The 20980-nt window shown below is 36.2% G+C and overlaps 1 protein-coding gene across 4 annotated transcripts in view; it reads left to right on the forward strand.

Moving 5' to 3' along the window:
- The first annotated feature begins 12727 nt into the window (after nucleotides 1-12727).
- Nucleotides 12728-20980, forward strand: part of LOC129275033 (natural resistance-associated macrophage protein 2-like) — a 31568-nt gene continuing 23315 nt past the window's right edge. For 3 of the 4 annotated variants that reach the window (XM_064109005.1, XM_064109007.1, XM_064109008.1), the window contains exons 1-2: nucleotides 18216-18337; nucleotides 20105-20192. In XM_064109005.1, coding sequence (XP_063965075.1) covers nucleotides 18320-18337; nucleotides 20105-20192 — 106 coding nt within the window. In that variant the 5' untranslated portion in view covers nucleotides 18216-18319. Of the gene's footprint in view, nucleotides 12782-18215; nucleotides 18338-20104; nucleotides 20193-20980 lie in introns of those variants that run through there. The other variant, XM_064109006.1, reaches the window with a different exon arrangement.

The following is a 20980-nucleotide window of genomic DNA, read 5'->3' on the forward strand; positions in this document are numbered from 1 at the left end:
TAGTAATATAATAGAGGTGCTGCCTTCGCCTGTTTGTCAAAAAATTGGGATTATCCCAGAAAGCAAGGAGAAGGATATCCTCACTCCTCAGTCAATGAGTCAAGCAAGACAAATAATTTCTTGTCTCTTATTGAGACTGTCCTTGTTTGTGGGGACAGTTTTTTTTTAGTCTTTACCCCTCAGGGTGCGACATAAGCGCTTGCCCGATTGCCCGGGGCAAGTAAAAGTTAGAGTCGGGCAAGTGTTTTGAAGTAAAGACAAAAACTACTTGCCCGAATCGGGCAAGCAAAATTCTCACTGTGAAATGAAATTTTACAAAGTTTCCCCATACGTACTTCACACTCAAAAATACAGAAGAGAGAGAAAAAAACAAAGTTAACAACTTCCCTCAATTCAAATTGCAAGCCAGTTTGCGAGATTTTTTGTGATCTACACACAAAAACACACACACAGAGTCAGCATACATACATGTGGCTGGTGCGCCCAGCCTGTGTGGCAGGAATGCATGGATCTCCATGCTGCTGTGCACACCTGTACTATCCCCGATCAAACTCCGAATCAAAGTGAACAAGCTCACATGAAAAATAGTTTTTCCAACAAAATAATCATAAAATCGGAGGGAAATTGTTATACTTATATGGATTCTCAGATTACTGATTTGGTGATGTGATCGGAGGAGCAAGTTATTGAGTTTTCATAACTAGTTTCAGCCGTTGTTTTGAGTGTCGTTGTGAAGAAAGATGCGTGCAAGTCCACGATGCCGCGATGATTCATTTGATTTTTAAGTTTGTCGCAATGTTTCTCTGTGAAATTTAATTCATTTCTAAAACGTTTATTTTTCCAACAATTTTTAAAATTTATTTTAAACAAATATCAGCAAGATTTTTGTTAGATTGCACTTTTTGTTTTGTTTCAAATTTGAGCTTTCTTCCTCTTTCTTTTTCTTCCTTCCTTAATCCTTACTTGCTACCTTCCTTTCTTTCTATCTTTCTTTCTTTCTTTTCTATCCTACTATCTTTTCTGCTTGCCTTTTTTGTTCCATCTATCTTGTCAATCTTTCCTAGCTTTCTTTCCTGATTTTTTTTTCTCTCTTCATTTTTCTCTCTCTCTGTTCATTTTTCTTTGTTTCCTTTGTTTTCTTACATGTACTTTCCTTCTTTCTTTAAATTTCTTCATTTTTTCTTTCCTCTAATTTTTCTTTGCTTCCTTCTCCCTTCCTCTCTTTTTTGTTGTTCTTTCTTTCTTTTCCTTCTTCCATTATTATTTTTTTTAAATTCTCTCTTCACTTCATTCTTTCCTTCCACTAAAGTTTCATCCTTTCTTTCATTCTTTATTTTCTTTCCTTCTCTTTTTCCTTATTCTTTCTTTCCCTTTTTGCTATTTCCTTCCTTCCTGTTTTACCCCTTTCTTTCTTTTCTTTCTTTCAAAAAATGCAGGAAATCTTTTTTCTTTATTCTCTCTTTCTTCCCTTTTTCTTTCTTTCTTTTCCTTCTTCCATTATTTTCTTTTTTTTAAAATATTCTCTTCACTTCATTCTTTCATTCTTTATTTTCTTCTTTCCTTCTCTTTTTCCTTATTCTTTCTTTCCCTTTTTGCTATTTCCTTCCTGTTTTTCCCCTTTCTTTCTTTCTTTTCTTTCTTTCAAAAAATGCAGGAAATCTTTTTTCTTTATTCTCTCTTTCTTCCCTTTTTCTTTCTTTCTTTTCCCCCTTTTTTATTTCTTTCCATTCTTTCTTTCACCCATTCATTTTCCCTTTCTTTCCTGTTCTTTTCTTTCCCTTTTTCTTTATTGACTTCAAAGAATGAAGGAAACTTTTTCTTTCCTTTATTCTTTCTTTCTTCTCCATTCATCTCTTTGCTTTCGTTTTTTCTTTCTCTCCTTTATCCTTTCCTTCACCCATTCGTTTACCTTCCCTTTTTCTTTCTTTCTTTCTTTCTTTCTTTCTTTCTTTCTTTCTTTCTTTCTTTCTTTCTTTCTTTCTTTCTTTCTTTCTTTCTTTCTTTCTTTCTTTCTTTCTTTCTTTCTTTCTTTCTTTCTTCCTTCCTTCCTTCCATCCAGGTTCCTTCCTTTCCTTCCTTCTTTCTTAAGTTATTTTCAGTGATTCCCCTTTTTATTTTGTGTCACGGTCATATACAAAAGCACATGAAAATATATGAGAGAGAAAATTAATCAAATGGTGTACTATTGACACCAATTTTGGTCATAGGAGATAAAATAACTTTTAAAAAAATATTACACGGTACAATAGTTCACATTAAAAAAAGAGGAAAGGGGCAATGGTATTTAAAACCGTAGTACTTTCTTTTGAAGCGGTAAATAATATTTTGAAGGATTTTTTTTGGGCAAGTGAAATGTATTTTCGGTCAAGTATTTTCCAACTATTTAGAAATTCACTTGCCCGACCGGGCTAGTGCTTCTAAAAAGTTAAATGTAGCACCCAGCCTCTGCTTAAAAAAGATTCAGTGACTTCAATTCCCCCTGGCCCTACATGTAGTTCACCATCTATTTTTCACAACTTGCCATCTTCCAATAAAATAATCTTGATTGGTGTCGGCACTTTCTAACTTTCTTGTGTGGAGGAATCTTTAAATACTGAGACGTCCCTGTAAATTGAGACGATCCCAATTTTCTTGCCAGCATCTCTATATGCTCTAAATCTACAACTGATGATATATTTTTCTTGAACTTGTCTACATGTAGTTGTCTTGATTCGGGCACAGCAAATTTTGGCCTGAAGAGGGCGTGCGATATTATTTAAACTCTGTTTGTTTACATTTGAAGCTTGTACTGCTGGTTGCGTTCTAGGCGCTCAGCCTCCCCCCTCTTCTTTGTTTTTTTTTGTCTTCTACTCATTCTTATTATTTTTCTCTTTTCTCTCTTTTCTTCTTTTTCTTCCTCTTCTTCCTCTTCTTCCTCTTCTTCTTCCTCTTCTCTTCTCTTCTCTTCTCCCCTCCCTTCCCCTCCAATTTAAAGTTTTTGAGCACTCCGGTGAATAAGAAAAATGATCCCCAAGTTAGTAATGAAAAAAAAATCATGACTGAATGGAACTGAGGTTTGATTAAGAAACATCTTTGGGATTGAGGAATGAAATTATAGCCTAGGTGCGTCCACATTTTTATTTTATTTTTTTGCAGTTTATAAACATATATAGTTTTTCAGAAAATTAGAATTTAAATCATTGAACATTTGTCTTTTCTGACAAAATTCAGTCTTGATAAGCTCCAACTGAAGATCATACAGTGTGACTTTTTTATGATTTATGGTACCAGGTCACAATGGCCCGAATTCTCAAAGGGTGGCTAACTTAGCCCGTGCTAACTTAGCCCATTGGGCTAACTATCCCCCGTGGGCTAATTTAGCCCACCGAGCATTTCTCAAAGCGTGGGCTAGTTAGCACCCCCGGCTAACTTAGCCCATCGGGCTAAATATTTAGCACGGGGTGCTAAATATTTAGCCCGATGGGCTAAATCTACCACGATCGATGACTGAAGTTAGCGCTCTATTTAGCACTGTACTGAGCATGCTCAGTGTAATAAAGCAGTACTGAGCATGCTCAGCGCCGTATTGAGAGTTTAGTCTGCTAGGGACATGAAAACGTCGCCATCGCAGGGGTTATGAAGCAGGACTCAACCAAAAAAAATCATGTATCAGCAACATGCACTTAAATTTCTTTGCCAGATGGTATTGACAGCGAACATTGTCATTAATTTGTTAATTAACTTGGGCCAACGTAGGTATATATTTACCGCCGACGGCACGCCGCCTGCGAGCGCTGCCCCTGCCTGCACCGTTCCGGGCAACGTATCGCGTAACCCATGGAGCTCCGGCCGGAGCTCCCTGGGCTACGCATCGTGAGGACCAAGACTGCACTGTTCTACACAGTGGTACCTTAAATGCGAAAAAAGCTGTAGGGGCCTACTCTAATTTTAACCTTTTTGTTAGGTATGTATAGACTATAGGTTAGATCTAACCTTAGTCCAAATTGAGCACATATCGTAGTACTGAGTACGGAAAATGCAACTAAAAAACTTGCCATTTATAGTGCACATTGTGTGAAATACATCATCGATCTGATTCTGTTTACGAAGCCTACCTACCTTGTCAAAGTGGGTGGATCGAGTTTTGATTGAAAATGAAATGCCATGCTGCTATGGCTATCCTTAAAAATTGGGGTCTTGTATGTTACGTTTAGATGCATGTTAAAGATTTATGAGTTAGGGGCTGGGGCCGGCGCAAGCAACATGATCTCGACCCCACTATCGAGTGCCATTTATTTCTTTCTCTTAAACTTTCCTATTTGAAGTAATATTTTTAAAATTTTATGTTCTATTAATTGTATTTTTTCCAATAAGTTATATTTTTATCAATGGGGAAGTTGCAGCAGTATTTGTACATGTATGAAATTCCATTTTCTATTATTTTTAAAAATTTAATTATCTTTCACCTTCAAAAACAGAATTCTTTAAATTTGTTTATTTCGTTATTTTTATTCCTTTATTTATAGTCTACCTCTTATAATTTACTTAACTAGTTTATACTTTTTTCTTTATCATTTTTATTTTCGATTGATTTTATCTATTTTTTTGGGGGGGGGGAGGAACATTTAATTTCTGCACCCCATGATCGATGAAGTCCTGGATAAACCAAAAATTTAAAGGGGGCTTGATATGGCGTATCTGGTAAAATTAATTTTTAAAAAGTTGTGCGCGAGCAAAAACTTCCAACATTTGTGCCAGAGCTAACAATTTTGGAAGGAGCCAAGATATTAATTGGTAAGCTCCTCCAAGAGCACTCACTGGTCACCGTAATTGCATTATCCCTAACCTATTTCTGTTATTGCTACTCCAGTTGGCGGGGGGGGGGGGGGGTAACAAAGTTAGACACCATGCTTGCACATTCGTAAGAGCATGTATTCATTTTTTCAAAGGCCATACAGTATTTTAGCCAGAAAAATGTTGACTTATCAACCCTGGATGAGTAAAAACGGTATTCCACCGATCATAAAAATATATTTGAAATTGGGGGAAATTATGACAAAATGTCCAAGGTACTCCTAGATTGAAAGATAATTGCTAATTATGGTCAATTTTGAAATTATCAGCCTGGTGTCCAGCTTGCAGGGGCTGCAGAACCGGGGTGGGGGGGGGGGGAGGGCCTTGACCGATTGTGATTAACTGTTCCGCAGCCCCTGCCTTGTAATAACTTTGCCTCCCTCCATCCCCTCCCGAAGACCAATTGCTTAATTCAGGATATTTGGTCAAAATGCCCCTGCTTTTAAAGAAAAAAAATAAAATCATTTCTGAGGGGATTACAATTCCTACAATAAAAATTAACATTTAAACAAAGTCTTATGATATGCTAACCCCACATGTCATTCTCTCGGTGATATAGCTACCTTCCCTCCTTTCACTTCTCATTTGCTTTCATCACATGCACATTATCATGTATCTTTACATACCAAAAAACTTTTCTCCCAATTAAAAGTTTATAAAAAATAACATTGTAGTACCCACTACAGCAATTTTCTCTAATTGTATCCTCTTGCACAAGCAGTCAGTTTACTTCCTTCATACACAACCTTTACCAACATATCATTCACATTACTACCACCCCTGCCTTACACATAACCTTAATCTTTCCTTGGCACAATTTTAATCTGAAAGTGAATAAAGTATTTCTTATATTAATTTATTTTTTGCCTCCTGTAATAACTGAACAAAGGCACATGGAGAGAGAGAGAAAAAAAAATCATGTTTTCTGCTGATAACACACCTGGAATACAATATATAAACAAAACGTATGTACATTTATAGTAGATAGATTAGTTTATTCAGTACATTGTTGTTTTTTAATTAGATCAAAAGTCGTTTATATGACACAAAAAATTAATTTACTGTCTACATTTATCACTATGAATGATAAGATACTCGGAAAAAATGTCAAATATATTTCTGAAAGACACTAAAGAAGGATGATTCAATCATAATAATAGTAATATTAAATTGATAATATTACTGGTAGTTTGCATTTATATAGTGCTCATTTCAGTGTATCGAAGTGCCTACGAAAAGCTGGAAAGTGAAAGGATATTAATTCACCAAAATGAAATTATATGATTTAAATTTGACACATTAGGGAGCTGCACATGCCAAGGCAAGTGACTATTTTATGAATAAACAGGTCTTAACCCTAAGAAGACCTGGGGGTGGCGGGGGGCCCCCCCAGTCTTCTTAGACGTTGAAATAGCCCAGTCTATAGGGTTAAAATTGAAACCATGAGGATTTAAGCATTGATTCTTAATTAAAAAAAAGATAAGTGAGACAATAGACTTGAATAATAAAAATGACCTAAAGTCAGTCCATCTCTAGGCAAAACTGAGTTAAGTATGATACAACTGTTGCTTATTAACCCAACATGTGTGTCATTTATATCCACCCAGAAGTACCTAGTCCTAACCTTTTATCAAACAAGAAAAATATTGTAAATTTGAGTTTTAAAAGCAAGATGGTCATTAGATCACTATTGAAATACAGGAATGCGTGGAAACACCCCAACAACTAAGAAAATATTATTTTCTTTGCAAATAAGTAATAAACCTGTCAATTTATTACATCCTGGTGTTACAAGGTACAGGAGTTTATGTCTTGAGATGGTGCTGTCCAAATTGGCTGTGGTACAGTAGCTTTAAAACCTAGGAATAACTAGCTGGTGACAGTCAAGAGATGTACGGGATTGAGCAAGCTACCAGTTTTAACTCAGTGTCCATGTTCATGCGTAGATTATGACATGGCCAATGGAATGCGAAATAGCACGCTATCTTGATTGATTGACGAGAGAATGCAGGCAGGAATTCATCAAAAAAGAAGAGCAAAGGATACCTGCAGTAAGGATCAAGAACAGAATACATATTTAAAAAATTGCTCTTCAGTATTCTTTCTAGAAATATATCTTCATTGATGTAACAATTAACAGTAATACCCCTTTTACCTGAAGAAGCAAAATGCATTTTCTTTTCGATTTCTCATTTCTCCTGCAATAGAAAATTTTGCAGTTAAAGAGAAATTCCAGTAGTTGCAGTAAACACTGATTTCATGAGAAAGTCTGTAAACCAGGCTTAATTGTCAGTATATCATCAAGGATCTAGACCTGGTATAGTGACATAAACTGAACTTTGTGAAATCTTGAAATCTACGCTGAAAAATGTTCAGACTGAACTTCCCCAACACAGATAAGCGCACGTGGGACAGTGTATAATTATTGCTTTGAGCGTCGGGCCCGACGCTCTACCCGAATCCCATGCTTATTTGCTGATTTCTCAGCAATTACAAAATTTATTCCAGTATCCTTTGGCACATGCGTTTTATTTATACAAACAGACACTTTGGTGGTCATTTCATTGGATTCTGTACGAACTCATTTTGATATCGTTACCAAAACTAGTGTAAGAGTTGAATTTTGCCTTATTTAATATAATTGTTTATTTCACACTTTGCTTTCCATACTTCTCTTCACTACCATTTCTATGCCTCTGTCACACACCTGTTTCTCTCATTCCTTAGTTTCTACATCACATCATTCCATTGCCATTCCAACTTTATGCATCTCCACATGTTTCTATTGTCCTTTTCTCATTTACATTCAGAACATTGTTCCTCATTCATATCATCCTATCTCATTCTCATTGGTTCACCTTTCACCCTTGGTTCTTCCACTTTTCTGGGTTCTTCCATTCTTTCTTTCTCTATTGGTTGAATTTATCATGTGACACTATGTTTTGAATACATTTGAATATATAATTTGTGAAGGCAATGCCTTGTGAGGTCTAGATTGCAGACCAATAAATTAGAGCATCACTGGACTTCATTTTGTCAACATCTTTATTTTGAGTTTAGTTCAGCTTCAATTATATTTTAGGTTCTTCTTATTTGGTGCTTCTGGCTGTTTGATATGATTTGAGTTTGCTTGTTTTACGACTGATTTTGTGAGGTGTATCATTGAACATTCGGCCACTCTACAACTGGTAGCAGCGGTGGTCCTGTTGTCTTACCCAGGAAACTCCGAGCCTGCCACGCCCTTTCTTCAAGATTTTTACACCCTAGCATCCTTCGTCAAGTTCAATACTCAATCTATTCAGCTAGTTCCAGCTCTTATTTCTGTGGTAAGCCTTTTGCCTGTATAATCTTGTTATTCTCATCATAGATAGCCTTTACTAGTCACCCTTCTTCATGTTGGTTTTGTAAACTGCTGCTTGATGAAACAGTTATTTTCAGCCTTGCTTCCATATGAGCTGTGCTACCACAATTTTGAAGTCCTTTCTGAAATGTTTGTAGCTGTTTAGAACTATGTCACATCCTCCTTCATGTGTATATGCTCAACCCTCTCCAGCACTCTGAAATTATTCCGGGATTTTCTAGTCTTAATTGCCTACCCTTTTCAGCAGTGTCAAGTTATTTGATGACATAGGTTTAACCATGTTTGACATTGAATTACCAGAGGTGTTCACCGGAGATGATGGGCAAGATTTTCGACAATGGGTCAGACGGTTTGAAGTCGCCGTAGAGATGGTACCTGATGCGCTTAGCCGTATACATGTCCTCCTTCCCTCATGTCTAGCAGGTTCCGCCTTGCAAGTTTGGGAGAGCTTTTCAGAATCTAGACAGAAAGACTTCCATGAAGCTAAGACTATCCTATCTGCGATTTTTGGAAGAGGCAACCCGAACAACTTCCAGATATCCAGCAACTCTACCAGCCAGAAACATTTTGATGCGCATTCCAAGAGTGAAGCAACCTTCATCGAACCAGACCACTCTCTTTCATCGCAATCACCACCAGATGAAGAGTCTCGGGTTGCTGCCTTAAGGAATGTAGGTGAAGTGCTCCAGCAAGTCCTCCTTCGTCTAGAGAAACTAGAAGAAAAGCTAGAGAGACTCCAGCACTCACATCAACAACCTCAGCTCAGTTTATCGAGCCCTCTAAGACACCAAGCCAAGAGGAATGCCCCCTCTAACAGACAAGAGCACCAACTCGGGCAACATACACCTACCAATTTTCAGCCTCCTCCAGCAATTGTTTCAGTCATCACACCCATGCTTCCTTCATCAGTCTCTGCAGGTACCCAAACCAATCTGGAGAAAACCACTGACAGCAGACCTATCTCAATCAACCAACGAAGTCCTCATCCAGCTAAGTCCTTCACCAGACTCGAACTGAAAATTCTCGAACATCAGAAGAAAGACGGAGAAATAAGGAAACTGAGAGAGACTGTTACTGATGGACAAAGATTTTCGCCGAAAGAGATTCGTCAATACCACCCGCGAATTAGACGTTACTTATGGCAACTACCTCGTTTCTGCATTAAAGATGACATCCTCTATCGATCCAAGATGGACAGGAAGAAAGTGAAACGGATCTTCCAAGCGGTCATCCCAAGGAATCTCATTCCAGAGATGTTGCCACTTCTCCATGATCATCAGTCAGCAGAGCACCTTGACATTGATCAGACCCTGGAGAAAGCCAAGTCTGAGCTATTCTGGCCATTCATGCACCAAGACATCTTGAACTTTTGCAAGACTTGCAATCTTTGTCATCCCAACCAATACGCAAGCAATGGTAACCAGCCTTCTTCCCGGATCAGCCATTCATCATACCAACCACAGGAAGACTTCAAAGACTGCCGAACCAAGTTATTACACCCAACATCTTGCCAACCAAGGAAAAAATTCAAAGATGGACCAAGTAAGAAAAAGTCCAAGACTGGGAAGAAACAATCCAACTACCAGAAGAAACCCAGGTCTTCCTCGAAAGATATCCACTCAAACGTCTGCATGATTTCCACAGAAGCTGACTCTCGCAATTTCAAGTCTACCTCGGGAGATGACTTCAGCATCGTTGAGTCTCCTACAGAAGATGATGCCTCCAACTTCATCCTTCACCAGTCTCCTTTCACCTACAGTAATCACCCTAACTTCAAGACTCCACATTTTTCTCCCCATTCTAGCATTCACCCTCCTTCGTGGATGAATGATCGGAGTACCTTTAACTCTGATTCTTTCATTCTCTCTGAGATCTCCAAAGCAGAGTATCATCCTTCTTCTTGGAAGGGAGGTCAGGGTACCATCAACCCTGGCGCTCACCTCCAAACCTGTACGTCTTCATAGACACTCGGTACCAACCCAAGCTGACAGTCATTATGTTCTACATGGACTTGCTTCAAGATCTGAAGTATGGCCACAGATGTCAACTGCCAATCACTATATTCTCAAATGATGGGCAGAAGACTAGACAAGAAGAAAAGAAGATGGCAATGTTTTGTAAGAAAATATTGAAACTTTTCAGTCTCACATTTTAAGACCAAAAGTCAGAATGATTTTTTTTCTGAAAAGAAAGAAAATAGTCCAAATTATTTTCTTATGTGATAAAATACTATTTTAATAACTTTTGGCAGACTAAACAAATCCAAAGTGAAAACAGGAACAGCAACAATATTACATAATACTGATTTAAAACAAATAAAATTCAAAAGATTTAAAACAAGAAAAAGTTTTGACTGAAATGTTTCACATTTTCAAATATTTGATAACTATGTATTTTTCAACATGTTAACCTTCCAGATTCTTTTCCAAAAGTTATACTGAAACTGGAATTTTATATCTAAAAGAAATATGGAAAATAGATGTATAAGTATTCCAAATTCAAAAGGAATTATGTTTTATAGTAAAAATTGTTAGTTTAATAGTTGCTTCAACCAAATACCTTTTCCTATGATCAGATTATTTTTTGAACAACCACCCCCCCCCAAAAAAAAAAAGATAAAATTTGTTATGCAAGATGTAAACTATTTTGATTGATTCCATCTTGTAATTCAAACCAAAATGGACTGTTACAAAAAAAAAAACAGTTTAGTTATCTTTATTCATATTTTATTATTATTATTATCAGCCCCCCCCAAAAAAAAAAAAAAAAAAAAACCCAAAGGAAGTCAATATTTCTTCCAAATCTAAAGAAAAGACTTTCATGTTGAAATGTTACCATCATCGTTTAATGTATATATGTGATGTTTTGTCCAATACGAAAAAAAAGTATGGACATATCAGAAAAAAAAATTGTAAAGGTTGTTTTTGCAAAATAATTGTGTTTTCTCCCCGTTCCGTACTCTAATTTCGATTAGGGACAATTTGTTCAAAAAAATTTATTTTTTCTGAATTTTCCTACTTGCTTTTTAAGAGCAATGCTGTTTTCATTACAGAAATTCAAAAGGGAAAATCTTTTCTGGAAATACGAACTAACTTTTGTTATACCTTGGAAATAAAAGAGAAAAGACTAATTTCTGCAAGACAATCTATTATCATCAAACAATATTCTGTTTGCACGGATATATATATATATATATATATATATATATTTTCCCTTATTTAAATGGAATACAATTTTTTTTTCATGTTTACCGAAATGCACTTAGTTCCAAATTTGTTACAAAATTTATTTTAACAACTGAAAGAAGAAAAAAAAGATTTTCATGTGTCAGCTCAAATGGACACAAACTTAAATTTGTATCAAAATCCATTTTTAAAAGTTGTTATATTTCTCGCTGTCAGCAACATGTATATTGAAAAGTGACTAAACGAATTTGATGCCATGTATATATTTATCGACATGAAAGACAAACGGATTATTTGAATGTTCATGTACTTATATTGCAACTGGCAGAAGAACGGCATTTATTATTGTAAGTTTTTTATTCTTCGCTTCGAATTGATAAGAATATTTTTTTTATTTGTAAGAGGCCAAAAAAAGTTGCAGAGTTGAATGTTTAATTCTAGATATTCTGATTTTGGTTAATCATCATTGATAAAAAGTTTTAATTGTTCTACTGACAGATGCAACAACTAAAAATGCAGATATTTATATTTACAAAAATAATGTATAGGTTTCCTTCCTCAAAGAAAGTACTCATCCTCATTTGTAAATCCAAAAGTTTTCAGAAAATTACTTTTGACAAATTTTTTTAATGTATCAAGTTGAAACTTATAAAAATGAGGACATTTTTAGTGAAGAAGGAAGCTTATGTAAGAGTTGAATTTTGCCTTATTTAATATAATTGTTTATTTCACACTTTGCTTTCCATACTTCTCTTCACTACCATTTCTATGCCTCTGTCACACACCTGTTTCTCTCATTCCTTAGTTTCTACATCACATCATTCCATTGCCATTCCAACTCCATGCATCTCCACATGTTTCTATTGTCCTTTTCTCATTTACATTCAGAACATTGTTCCTCATTCATATCATCCTATCTCATTCTCATTGGTTCACCTTTCACCCTTGGTTCTTCCACTTTTCTGGGTTCTTCCATTCTTTCTTTCTCTATTGGTTGAATTTATCATGTGACACTATGTTTTGAATACATTTGAATATATAATTTGTGAAGGCAATGCCTTGTGAGGTCTAGATTGCAGACCAATAAATTAGAGCATCACTGGACTTCATTTTGTCAACATCTTTATTTTGAGTTTAGTTCAGCTTCAATTATATTTTAGGTTCTTCTTATTTGGTGCTTCTGGCTGTTTGATATGATTTGAGTTTGCTTGTTTTACGACTGATTTTGTGAGGTGTATCATTGAACATTCGGCCACTCTACACTAGCATTTACCTTTAACTCTTTAAAATTGTCTGATCGTACATATGAAGAGAATCAAATTATAATAAAATTTGACTAACAACAGGACTGAAAAAGGATGAAATACAGTATGTAAGGGCCAAGTTGACTGCATACATACAAGTAAGATCATGTCAGCTTGGGTGAAGTTGCATAACCGCTCATGATGGCTTTAAGCTCACATCGTTATTTTGTATTCATAATGTATTATGACTATTTTGTCTTTATTATGGATTATTTTTACATAAGTTTGATTTGTATTGTATTAAGGAAAAAAACAAAACATACTATTGACAAAAGCTCATTATCATGGGACATTTAGTAGATGGGAAATAACTCACCAACAGCAAAAAATGAAGTGAAGACAATTGTATCAAAGTACTGGAAAAGAACCCTTCCTCAGATATTCACTCCCTGATCCTGTTCTAGCATTCTGGTGATGTGCATGGCCGTTTTCTTGGAGAAGCATACCAGAGTTGAAAAGACTCATCTGTGCACCATTCAAGCATTATTCTCCCCATATCTTGGTCCTCAAGGTGACATTCCAACATGTTCAAGTATCTGTGGGTTAGATAAAGTAAAAAATAAAATTTTAAAATGTGGACGAGTTAAATAATATGGATTGTGGACATGCATTCCGAGATCATCACCTTTTTTGCCATATTCCGAACATCGTCACTCTAAAGGTAAACTGCCTACCCAATCAAAATAATGGAAAGGAAATTACAAATGACTTTAATATGTTCTGCAGTAAGTGTAAAATAATAAGATTACAGTTATCCATCAAACAGGTTTTCATTTATTGTGATAACAAAAAAAGATGGCCCCTAAAATATAATTGGTTACAGTTGGCATAAAATAGGAAACCGATATATCAAGATTTTCTTATGGTTAGAAAATTAATGAAAAAAAAAAAAAAAATGAAACAAATCTCTCTTTCCATACTCCATACTCAACAATGATGAGTGACGACACTGTTGGAGAACATTAGCCATTTTCAGTATTGTGGCTTAGGTAGTGCCTAATAATGAAGAAATAAAAAGGAAATAAAAATCTTACTATGATATGAATAACAATCAGTAGTAGACTTGATAAATTCTGATATCGTAATACTGTATGATATTTATCTTTATCAAGAATTAGACAGGAATAACTGTTGTTTTGGGGGATTTATTCAACAATTTCTGACATTTTACTATAATCCCAATTGGTAAGCAGAGCCAAAGAAGTTCAGCGGAACAACCAATGTACATAGATAGAGTCGCAGACTGACGCTTTTGGTCTAATCTAGAATCTACTTGTTAGTACAAATAGTAATATTTTGTGTGCTCCTATTGGTACTTTAAAGGGATTTATTTGATCTAGGGATCAAATAGAAATAATAAACATGCACAATGACTTCAAAATTGTCTACCTGCATGTTAATTAAATGGTAGACCAAAAATTTCAGTCTCTACTCTCTGTATATTGGTTGTTCCGCTGAACTTCTTTGGCTCTACAGTGGGGATGATTGATGGTAGCATTGTCTTTCTGTTAATGTCCACAATCATTATATTAATTATTATGGCATATGAACGTCAAGTTTGACTTGACCTCAATGACCTGAATTTTGCCGGGACCGGCAGGTGCAATAAATACCGTGACTGGGTGAACACCCATCTTTGACGAATAGTGTATTGGTTTTAAAGTGCATAGGTTGTGACTCTCCTAGACACGGGACCAACATTTGCGTCCTTTCCGATGGACGGAGTGTTTTCCAACTGCATTCACACCTGCACTAAATACAGTGATGAGAGTCTGAGACATGCTAACAGGAACACACAATGCTATAGCATCAGATTTTTTGTTAGACAAATTTTGGCTTGAACGGAACCATGGGCGGAAATCCCAGGGGGAGATATGTCCCCCCTACCAAAAATAGTAGGGGGGACACAATATCAAATGTCCCCCCTACTATTTTTGGTCTTTTATGATGGAGAAAAATGCATCATTAACATTCGAAATAATACATGTATTTTGGACTAATTGACCTTACATTTTGGGTGAAAACCTTTGTTTTGTTTTTTTTTTTGCTTGTCAAATTTTCCAGAGTAAATAAAATAAGATGAGGGGAAAACTTGGAAAATAAAAACAATCTTTCATGTCACTATATAAAATTTTCGCTCATGCTTCGCGCTCGCATTATTTGATTGTTGAAATATGTAACGTCTTCATGGCTAATTGCAAACAGTCTTTAACAGGTACCTTTTCCATCAGTTAACCTCTGCTCGCACTTCGCGGTCGTAATATATATTCAGTTGTATCTTTTTCAAGATAACAAACATTGCCCAGAATGTTCAAATTTTAGGAAAAAAATACATAAATTTTCCAAAAAAATTTTGCTCGCGCTTCGCGCTAGCATTATATAAGGACAATGATATCATATATTTATGTTGATTTATAAGAATAAAGCTAAAAAGTGACCATGAGGACTACTCCTTCAATGAAACAGACAAAAATTACCTTCAACCAGCCGATCAGGGATTAACATATGGCTGAAAATGTTTTCACCCCCCCCCCCCCATTGGCGAAGGCTGGATCAGCCCGTTGTCCCCCCTACCTTTCGGGACAGATTTCCGCCCATGAGCGGGACTCGAACCCCTCACATTGAGCTCTACAATCTTATCTGAAACATGCGCTCTAACCTACTGAGCTACGCTGCCTCCCAATGTAAATAAAAAAATTGTTAAAGAAAACAATCCCCAGAAACAAAGGTCATTCCAAATAATCTAGATCTATACACAGTACTAGGTGACATAAGTTTTAGAACTTTATAGAAGAGATTAATACCAAAAAAAATAAGAAATACAGGGGTCTATAAATTATAATGATGAGTCATGGCCTCACGGGTGCATTTATTTTTTTTTCCAAGAAATATCAACATTCCCAAACACAAAGTCACAGTATTTTTTCTTCTTGGAGGGGGGGGGGGAGGGGTTGGGGACAAAACTTGATGAGTGGGCAGTTCTTTTTAATAGTTTTATACACAGGCTCCATCATGTGGATCAATCCACCACTATTTTTAACCTGGGTGAATGCCCCCCCAAAAAAATGAGTAATCATTCTATCATAACCTTGTTCATTGATTGAGTGATGAGTAATGACTCAAAAATTGAAATAAAGAAAACATCAAACTTTAAAGTAAACTTTCAGGTCACTTTACTTAGCTTGTCTTTGCGATGCCAGTGACCGAGTGAGTTTTGCAGTTGCCATACCGTAATTACTATACTCTAGTCATTTATGATAACCCTGCCCTGGCCAGCATGGCCATAGCTACATTGGCGGCGGAAGCCAAAAAATTAAGGGGGGGGGCACCTGAAATTTTTGGATGGACACGGAAAAAATTTGACAAGCCAAAAAAAAGGCAGCGTAGCTCAGTCGGTTAGAGCGCATGTTTCGGATAAGATCGTAGATCTCAACGTGACTCGTGAGGGGTTTGAGTCCCGCTCATGCCGAAACGCGTCTAACAAAAAAATCTGATGCTATTTAGCGTTGTGTGTTAGCGTGCCTCACCACTGTATTCAGTGCAGGTGTGAATGCAGTTGGAAAGCACTCCGTCCATCGGAAAGGACGCAAATGTTGGTCCCATGTATAGGAGAAACCCAACCTATGCACGTTAAATCCAATACACCGTCACTATTCGTCAAAGAGTACGGTAGGGTGTTCACCCGGTGTATTGCACCTGCCGGTCCCGGCAAAATTCAGGTCAAGTCAATATTGACATTCATATGCCATAATAATCAAAATAATGATTGTGGGCATTAACGGAAAGACAAGACAAAAAAAAAGGTTATAAACCTAAATTTTAGGAGGGGATCGCAAAAAATGTTGACAAGCAAAAAAAAAAAAAAGTCATCAACCTAAATTTTAGGGGGGGAACAAACATTTCAGGGGGGACAGGTCCCCCCCCCCCGCCTATCCAATGACCCATGCCATGCAGATCTAAGGACATTATCATGATATTGCCTATTATTGGGAACACCGTTCACTTCATTTACAGCAGTTTTTCTGAACGCGGTCGATCGTGATCCTTGGAGTGTGTATGGACAGACTGCACAGGACAGTCAGTCAGTCACACACACAATTGAACGTATGGGACTGTGTCATTACTTCATGCTGTAACTCTTGATGTAAGACTTCCGCATCATCAGGTATTCCGAATCATATTCTGATATTTCGCGTTGGCACAGATAAATGAAAAATCAGCCGAAGGCTGTACAATGATCAAAACTCTTACGTCAAAATGCATACTTACGGTTTTGTTCGAAGATGTGAAGATAAATACGGCATTACGACCCCCTTCCCGTCCATATCGTCGGCTCGTTCTCGCGATGCAGAAAATAAAACAATTATTGTTCATGTTGATAATCTGCTATCTGATTGGTCAAAATCAGTGGGCTAATTTAGCCCACGATTTAGCCCATGGCCAAAGGGGTGGCTAAATTTGTGACGTCAAATGACGCGATTTAGCCCACGATTTAGCCCGGGCTAAGTTAGCCGAGCTTCGAGAAATGCAAAATTTAGCACCATGGGCTAAATGACGTCAAATGACGCGATTTAGCACCATGGGCTAAGTTAGCCACCCTTCGAGAATTCGGGCCATACAGTCTACAATGATTTATGCCTAGTATTGAGCAAACATACAGATATACATGTAGTTTGTCATTGGACCAAGTACCATGTACTTGATATCATATTGCAAATGCAGATGAGTGTGGTATACATACACTGTGCAGTCTTATCATTGTGATAGATTGTAGGCCTACTGTATATATTTCTTTTTCAAAAAATTATACTGGTCAATGCTTTTATTATACAGTATGTTTTTCATAGCTGCATTTTCATTGGCACTGTGGCTGCATGGGGAGGAGTAAAATTGGGAAAAATGCTTTTTAATATTAAGACTGAAGTTGAGCTATAGATGGAGAGATCATAAAGCAAGTATACCGGTACTGTACAGACAATGTCAGATATAAAGCAAAAAAGAATAATAATACATTTAATACTAATCAAAATGGCACAAAATATGTTTATGACAGTGAAAGATGTATTTTCATATACATGTAGAAATGTGAACATTACCATTTAATAGGCTACATGTGTATAGCTCCTGGAGCTGATGTATGGGCACTCCCAGTCAAGGCTGTTGTTGTTCATTATGGGTCGTTTCCACACCCAAATTATCTTCTCTTCTCAAGTCAAGGCTATAATGTATAATGTAGTCAAGGCTATAATGTATGAAATTATGGATATTTACCAAGTTTATAGATGAAGTATCCTGGAACTCAAACTTGCTGATGGGTTATAAAAAAAGATGTAATATTTGATCCACAAATATTATCTGACAACACCCCCCCCCTCCAAAAAAGGAGTGTTGAAGAAAGGATCAATGGGGGGGGGGGGCATCCATGGGTCACCTCCCCTCTCCCACCTGTGTATATATTCAATGCACTTGTTTCATATCTCACAGGCTAACTTGTCTCACATTGAACTACATTTTACCCATTCATTTGTGTGCAGCTCAGCATATTCAATCTTCTTGGACTTTTTCATGTACATGCAGGGAGTTCATTGATTGGATGAGCCCTGGCTGAGTTTTACCTGTGAAAAGCTGTAGATGGCATGGAGCACAATTATCAGGTTAAATATTGAGAAAAAAAAATTGCAATTCATAGAATAAAGGGCTTATTCCCACCAGCTTATAAATTGTTTCATTGCTAATTCTCACACTTTACAATTTAAGAAAGCGGCTCTGAAAGACGCAAAGTACCTTTGATTATGAAATGTTATTAAATGTATTTTTTGTGAAGCTGGTTTGTAGCATTCTATGCGTACATTGTTTTGATTGTAAATTGTAAGGATTAACAATGGAAAATTGCCAGATACTGTACCTGCATGAAATACACAGCATAAAATATCAAAACTGTCTTACAATATATAATTTATAAATAATACAGTTTGTAAAGTTTAGCATGAATTTGATGATATTTGTGTAGTACTTCCCCATTTCTCAGAAATATTTATGCCATGAGGTTCAACAAGTAGGCTTGTTCGGACTGGTGTTTTGTTGATGCATCATTTCCATTTTTGCATTTCATACTTCTTTGTATTTTATTGTTGTGTGTGTGCTGCATATGTAGTATCCTGTTCCATTGTTGTTCATTCCCATAGTACATGTAACAGTCCATACATGTTCACGTTGATGATGATGTAATGTATTTCGGAATTTGGCATGCATGGTCCCCAACAAAGTACATTTCCTGCTAAACTGGGGTTTCTCCTAAATACAGCTGTACATGTATGTCGCTGAACAACTGCCCCGGGCAACTTGCACAAATGTGAACGATTTCACCTGCCCTCCCATGTACATGTACTGTGCAGAGTTTTCAAGGTCATATACACAATCACATAATGGGAGATGCAGTTTGCTTTGAGACACCCACTTACACTGGCATACTTTAAGGGAATTTTGGGGTGCTGGGGCTGGAGTCCCCCCCCCCCCCTCCCCAGGGAAAATAAATGGAAGTAGAAAAGCAAACAAATATAGATAAATAGACAAATTAATCTAAAATAAAACTATGTATTGCATGATAGTAATAATGATTAGAAAATGTGAAAAATAATTAAATAAAAAAAGCAACCCCAAAAACTGGATGAAAACAGATTTACATGCAGAAATCAATCAACCACCCCAAAATGATAGTGTTATTGTTTTTTTCCTTTTTTTTGAAGGGTGGTATAAAGTGTAATGTACATGTACATGTATGAAATTGCAACTTCCTCATTTTCAATTTTCATTAAATTTCTTTCAATATATTTCCAGTTTTTTATTTTTTTAATTTATAAAAACCCGGCAAATGTTAATCTTTCATTAAAACATTTTATTTGTTTATTGCACATATTTAAAAAGGGGAGCCCAATCTTTATTGTTATGAAATCGATTAGATCAAACATTACAACAGTACCTTGCATGAAGAAAAACATAGCGCCAATTAATATATTTCTTAGTTTTCTAATTACTCCCAATTTCTGTTTCATACTTTATCAATATGGTTTAATAGCAAACAATAGTACACCAAGGCATTTACATGTATATTCAGATACCGATTCAACTGGTGACGTTTTGATGTACTTTGTTTCTGGGGCTGCTTTTCTCACTCCCAAAATTTTATGAATAGTGTACATGTACGGTACATAATACCTTCAAACCTTTAATAAACAGAACCGGCCCCCTCAAACTTGGTTTGCCTGATTAACTTTATTACGTCACTTGCTGTTCATAGGCTATACAGGCACAGTATGTGCACATTATCTATAATACACGAGGTACATTGTATTATTGATAGAGTCCGACCAGCACAAAATGTCTCATGTTTTTTTCTTTCTTTCCCCTAATTCTCTCGGTAGGAGCTGCCTTTAGAAGAAAGCATGGGCGAACCTTCACAAAAAGAACAAGTTCCCAAGGACATCTCAAGCACACAGCCTCATGAAGATGGTAAGACTACATGTATGTACATGTGTGTATGCACTGTGATCAGTATCTGCACATTACATGTGTGGGGTTGATAGACTTTTTTCTTATTTTGTAAAATCTGTGCCATTTCACATTTTGATTAAATGTTGTTCATTTTTTTATGAATGTCCACACTAACACTGGGTTGAATATTTGATTAAACAGTATTGTTTGGTGAAGGGTTCAGGTTTTGTTTGTAAAATCAGTGTCATACATTTGTATTTCACATTTTTAGTATGCTCATTAATTTAATTCATTTATTCAATTAATTATCAATTTTCACACTAATAACTTGAGTTACAAATCTTTTGATCTCTTTACTTTTTACCATTTGTATGATTATGGTTAACAAAACATTTTAATTATGGAATTCCTCCATATACATGTACATGTACAGAGCTGCCAACTATCATTAAAAGTCGTAATTATTATGATTTTCAATTTCATGTCAAATTATGCCATTATGCTTTTGACCTTATTACTCAATTTTGAGGGCAAATAAGTATGTTAACATTTAATATTTATCAATACATAGGGCAATGGTGAAGTAATCTGAAGGTGACCGATGATTCTCATTATTTACATCATGTATCTTTGTTTACATCCCTCAGAATGTTATAATCTCATGCTTTAATAAATATGAATCGATCTTGTGTTTTTTTCCTCTTGGATTTATCATGGATTTACACAAAAGAGAGAGAGAGAGCGAGAGTACCAGAGATGATTTTGAATCTGAGCCTTAAAAGGAAGAGGATTCATTTCTTTTTGGA

Source organism: Lytechinus pictus, chromosome 13 (genome assembly GCF_037042905.1).
Source record: "Lytechinus pictus isolate F3 Inbred chromosome 13, Lp3.0, whole genome shotgun sequence".
NCBI classification, from domain to species: Eukaryota; Metazoa; Echinodermata; class Echinoidea; order Temnopleuroida; family Toxopneustidae; genus Lytechinus; species Lytechinus pictus.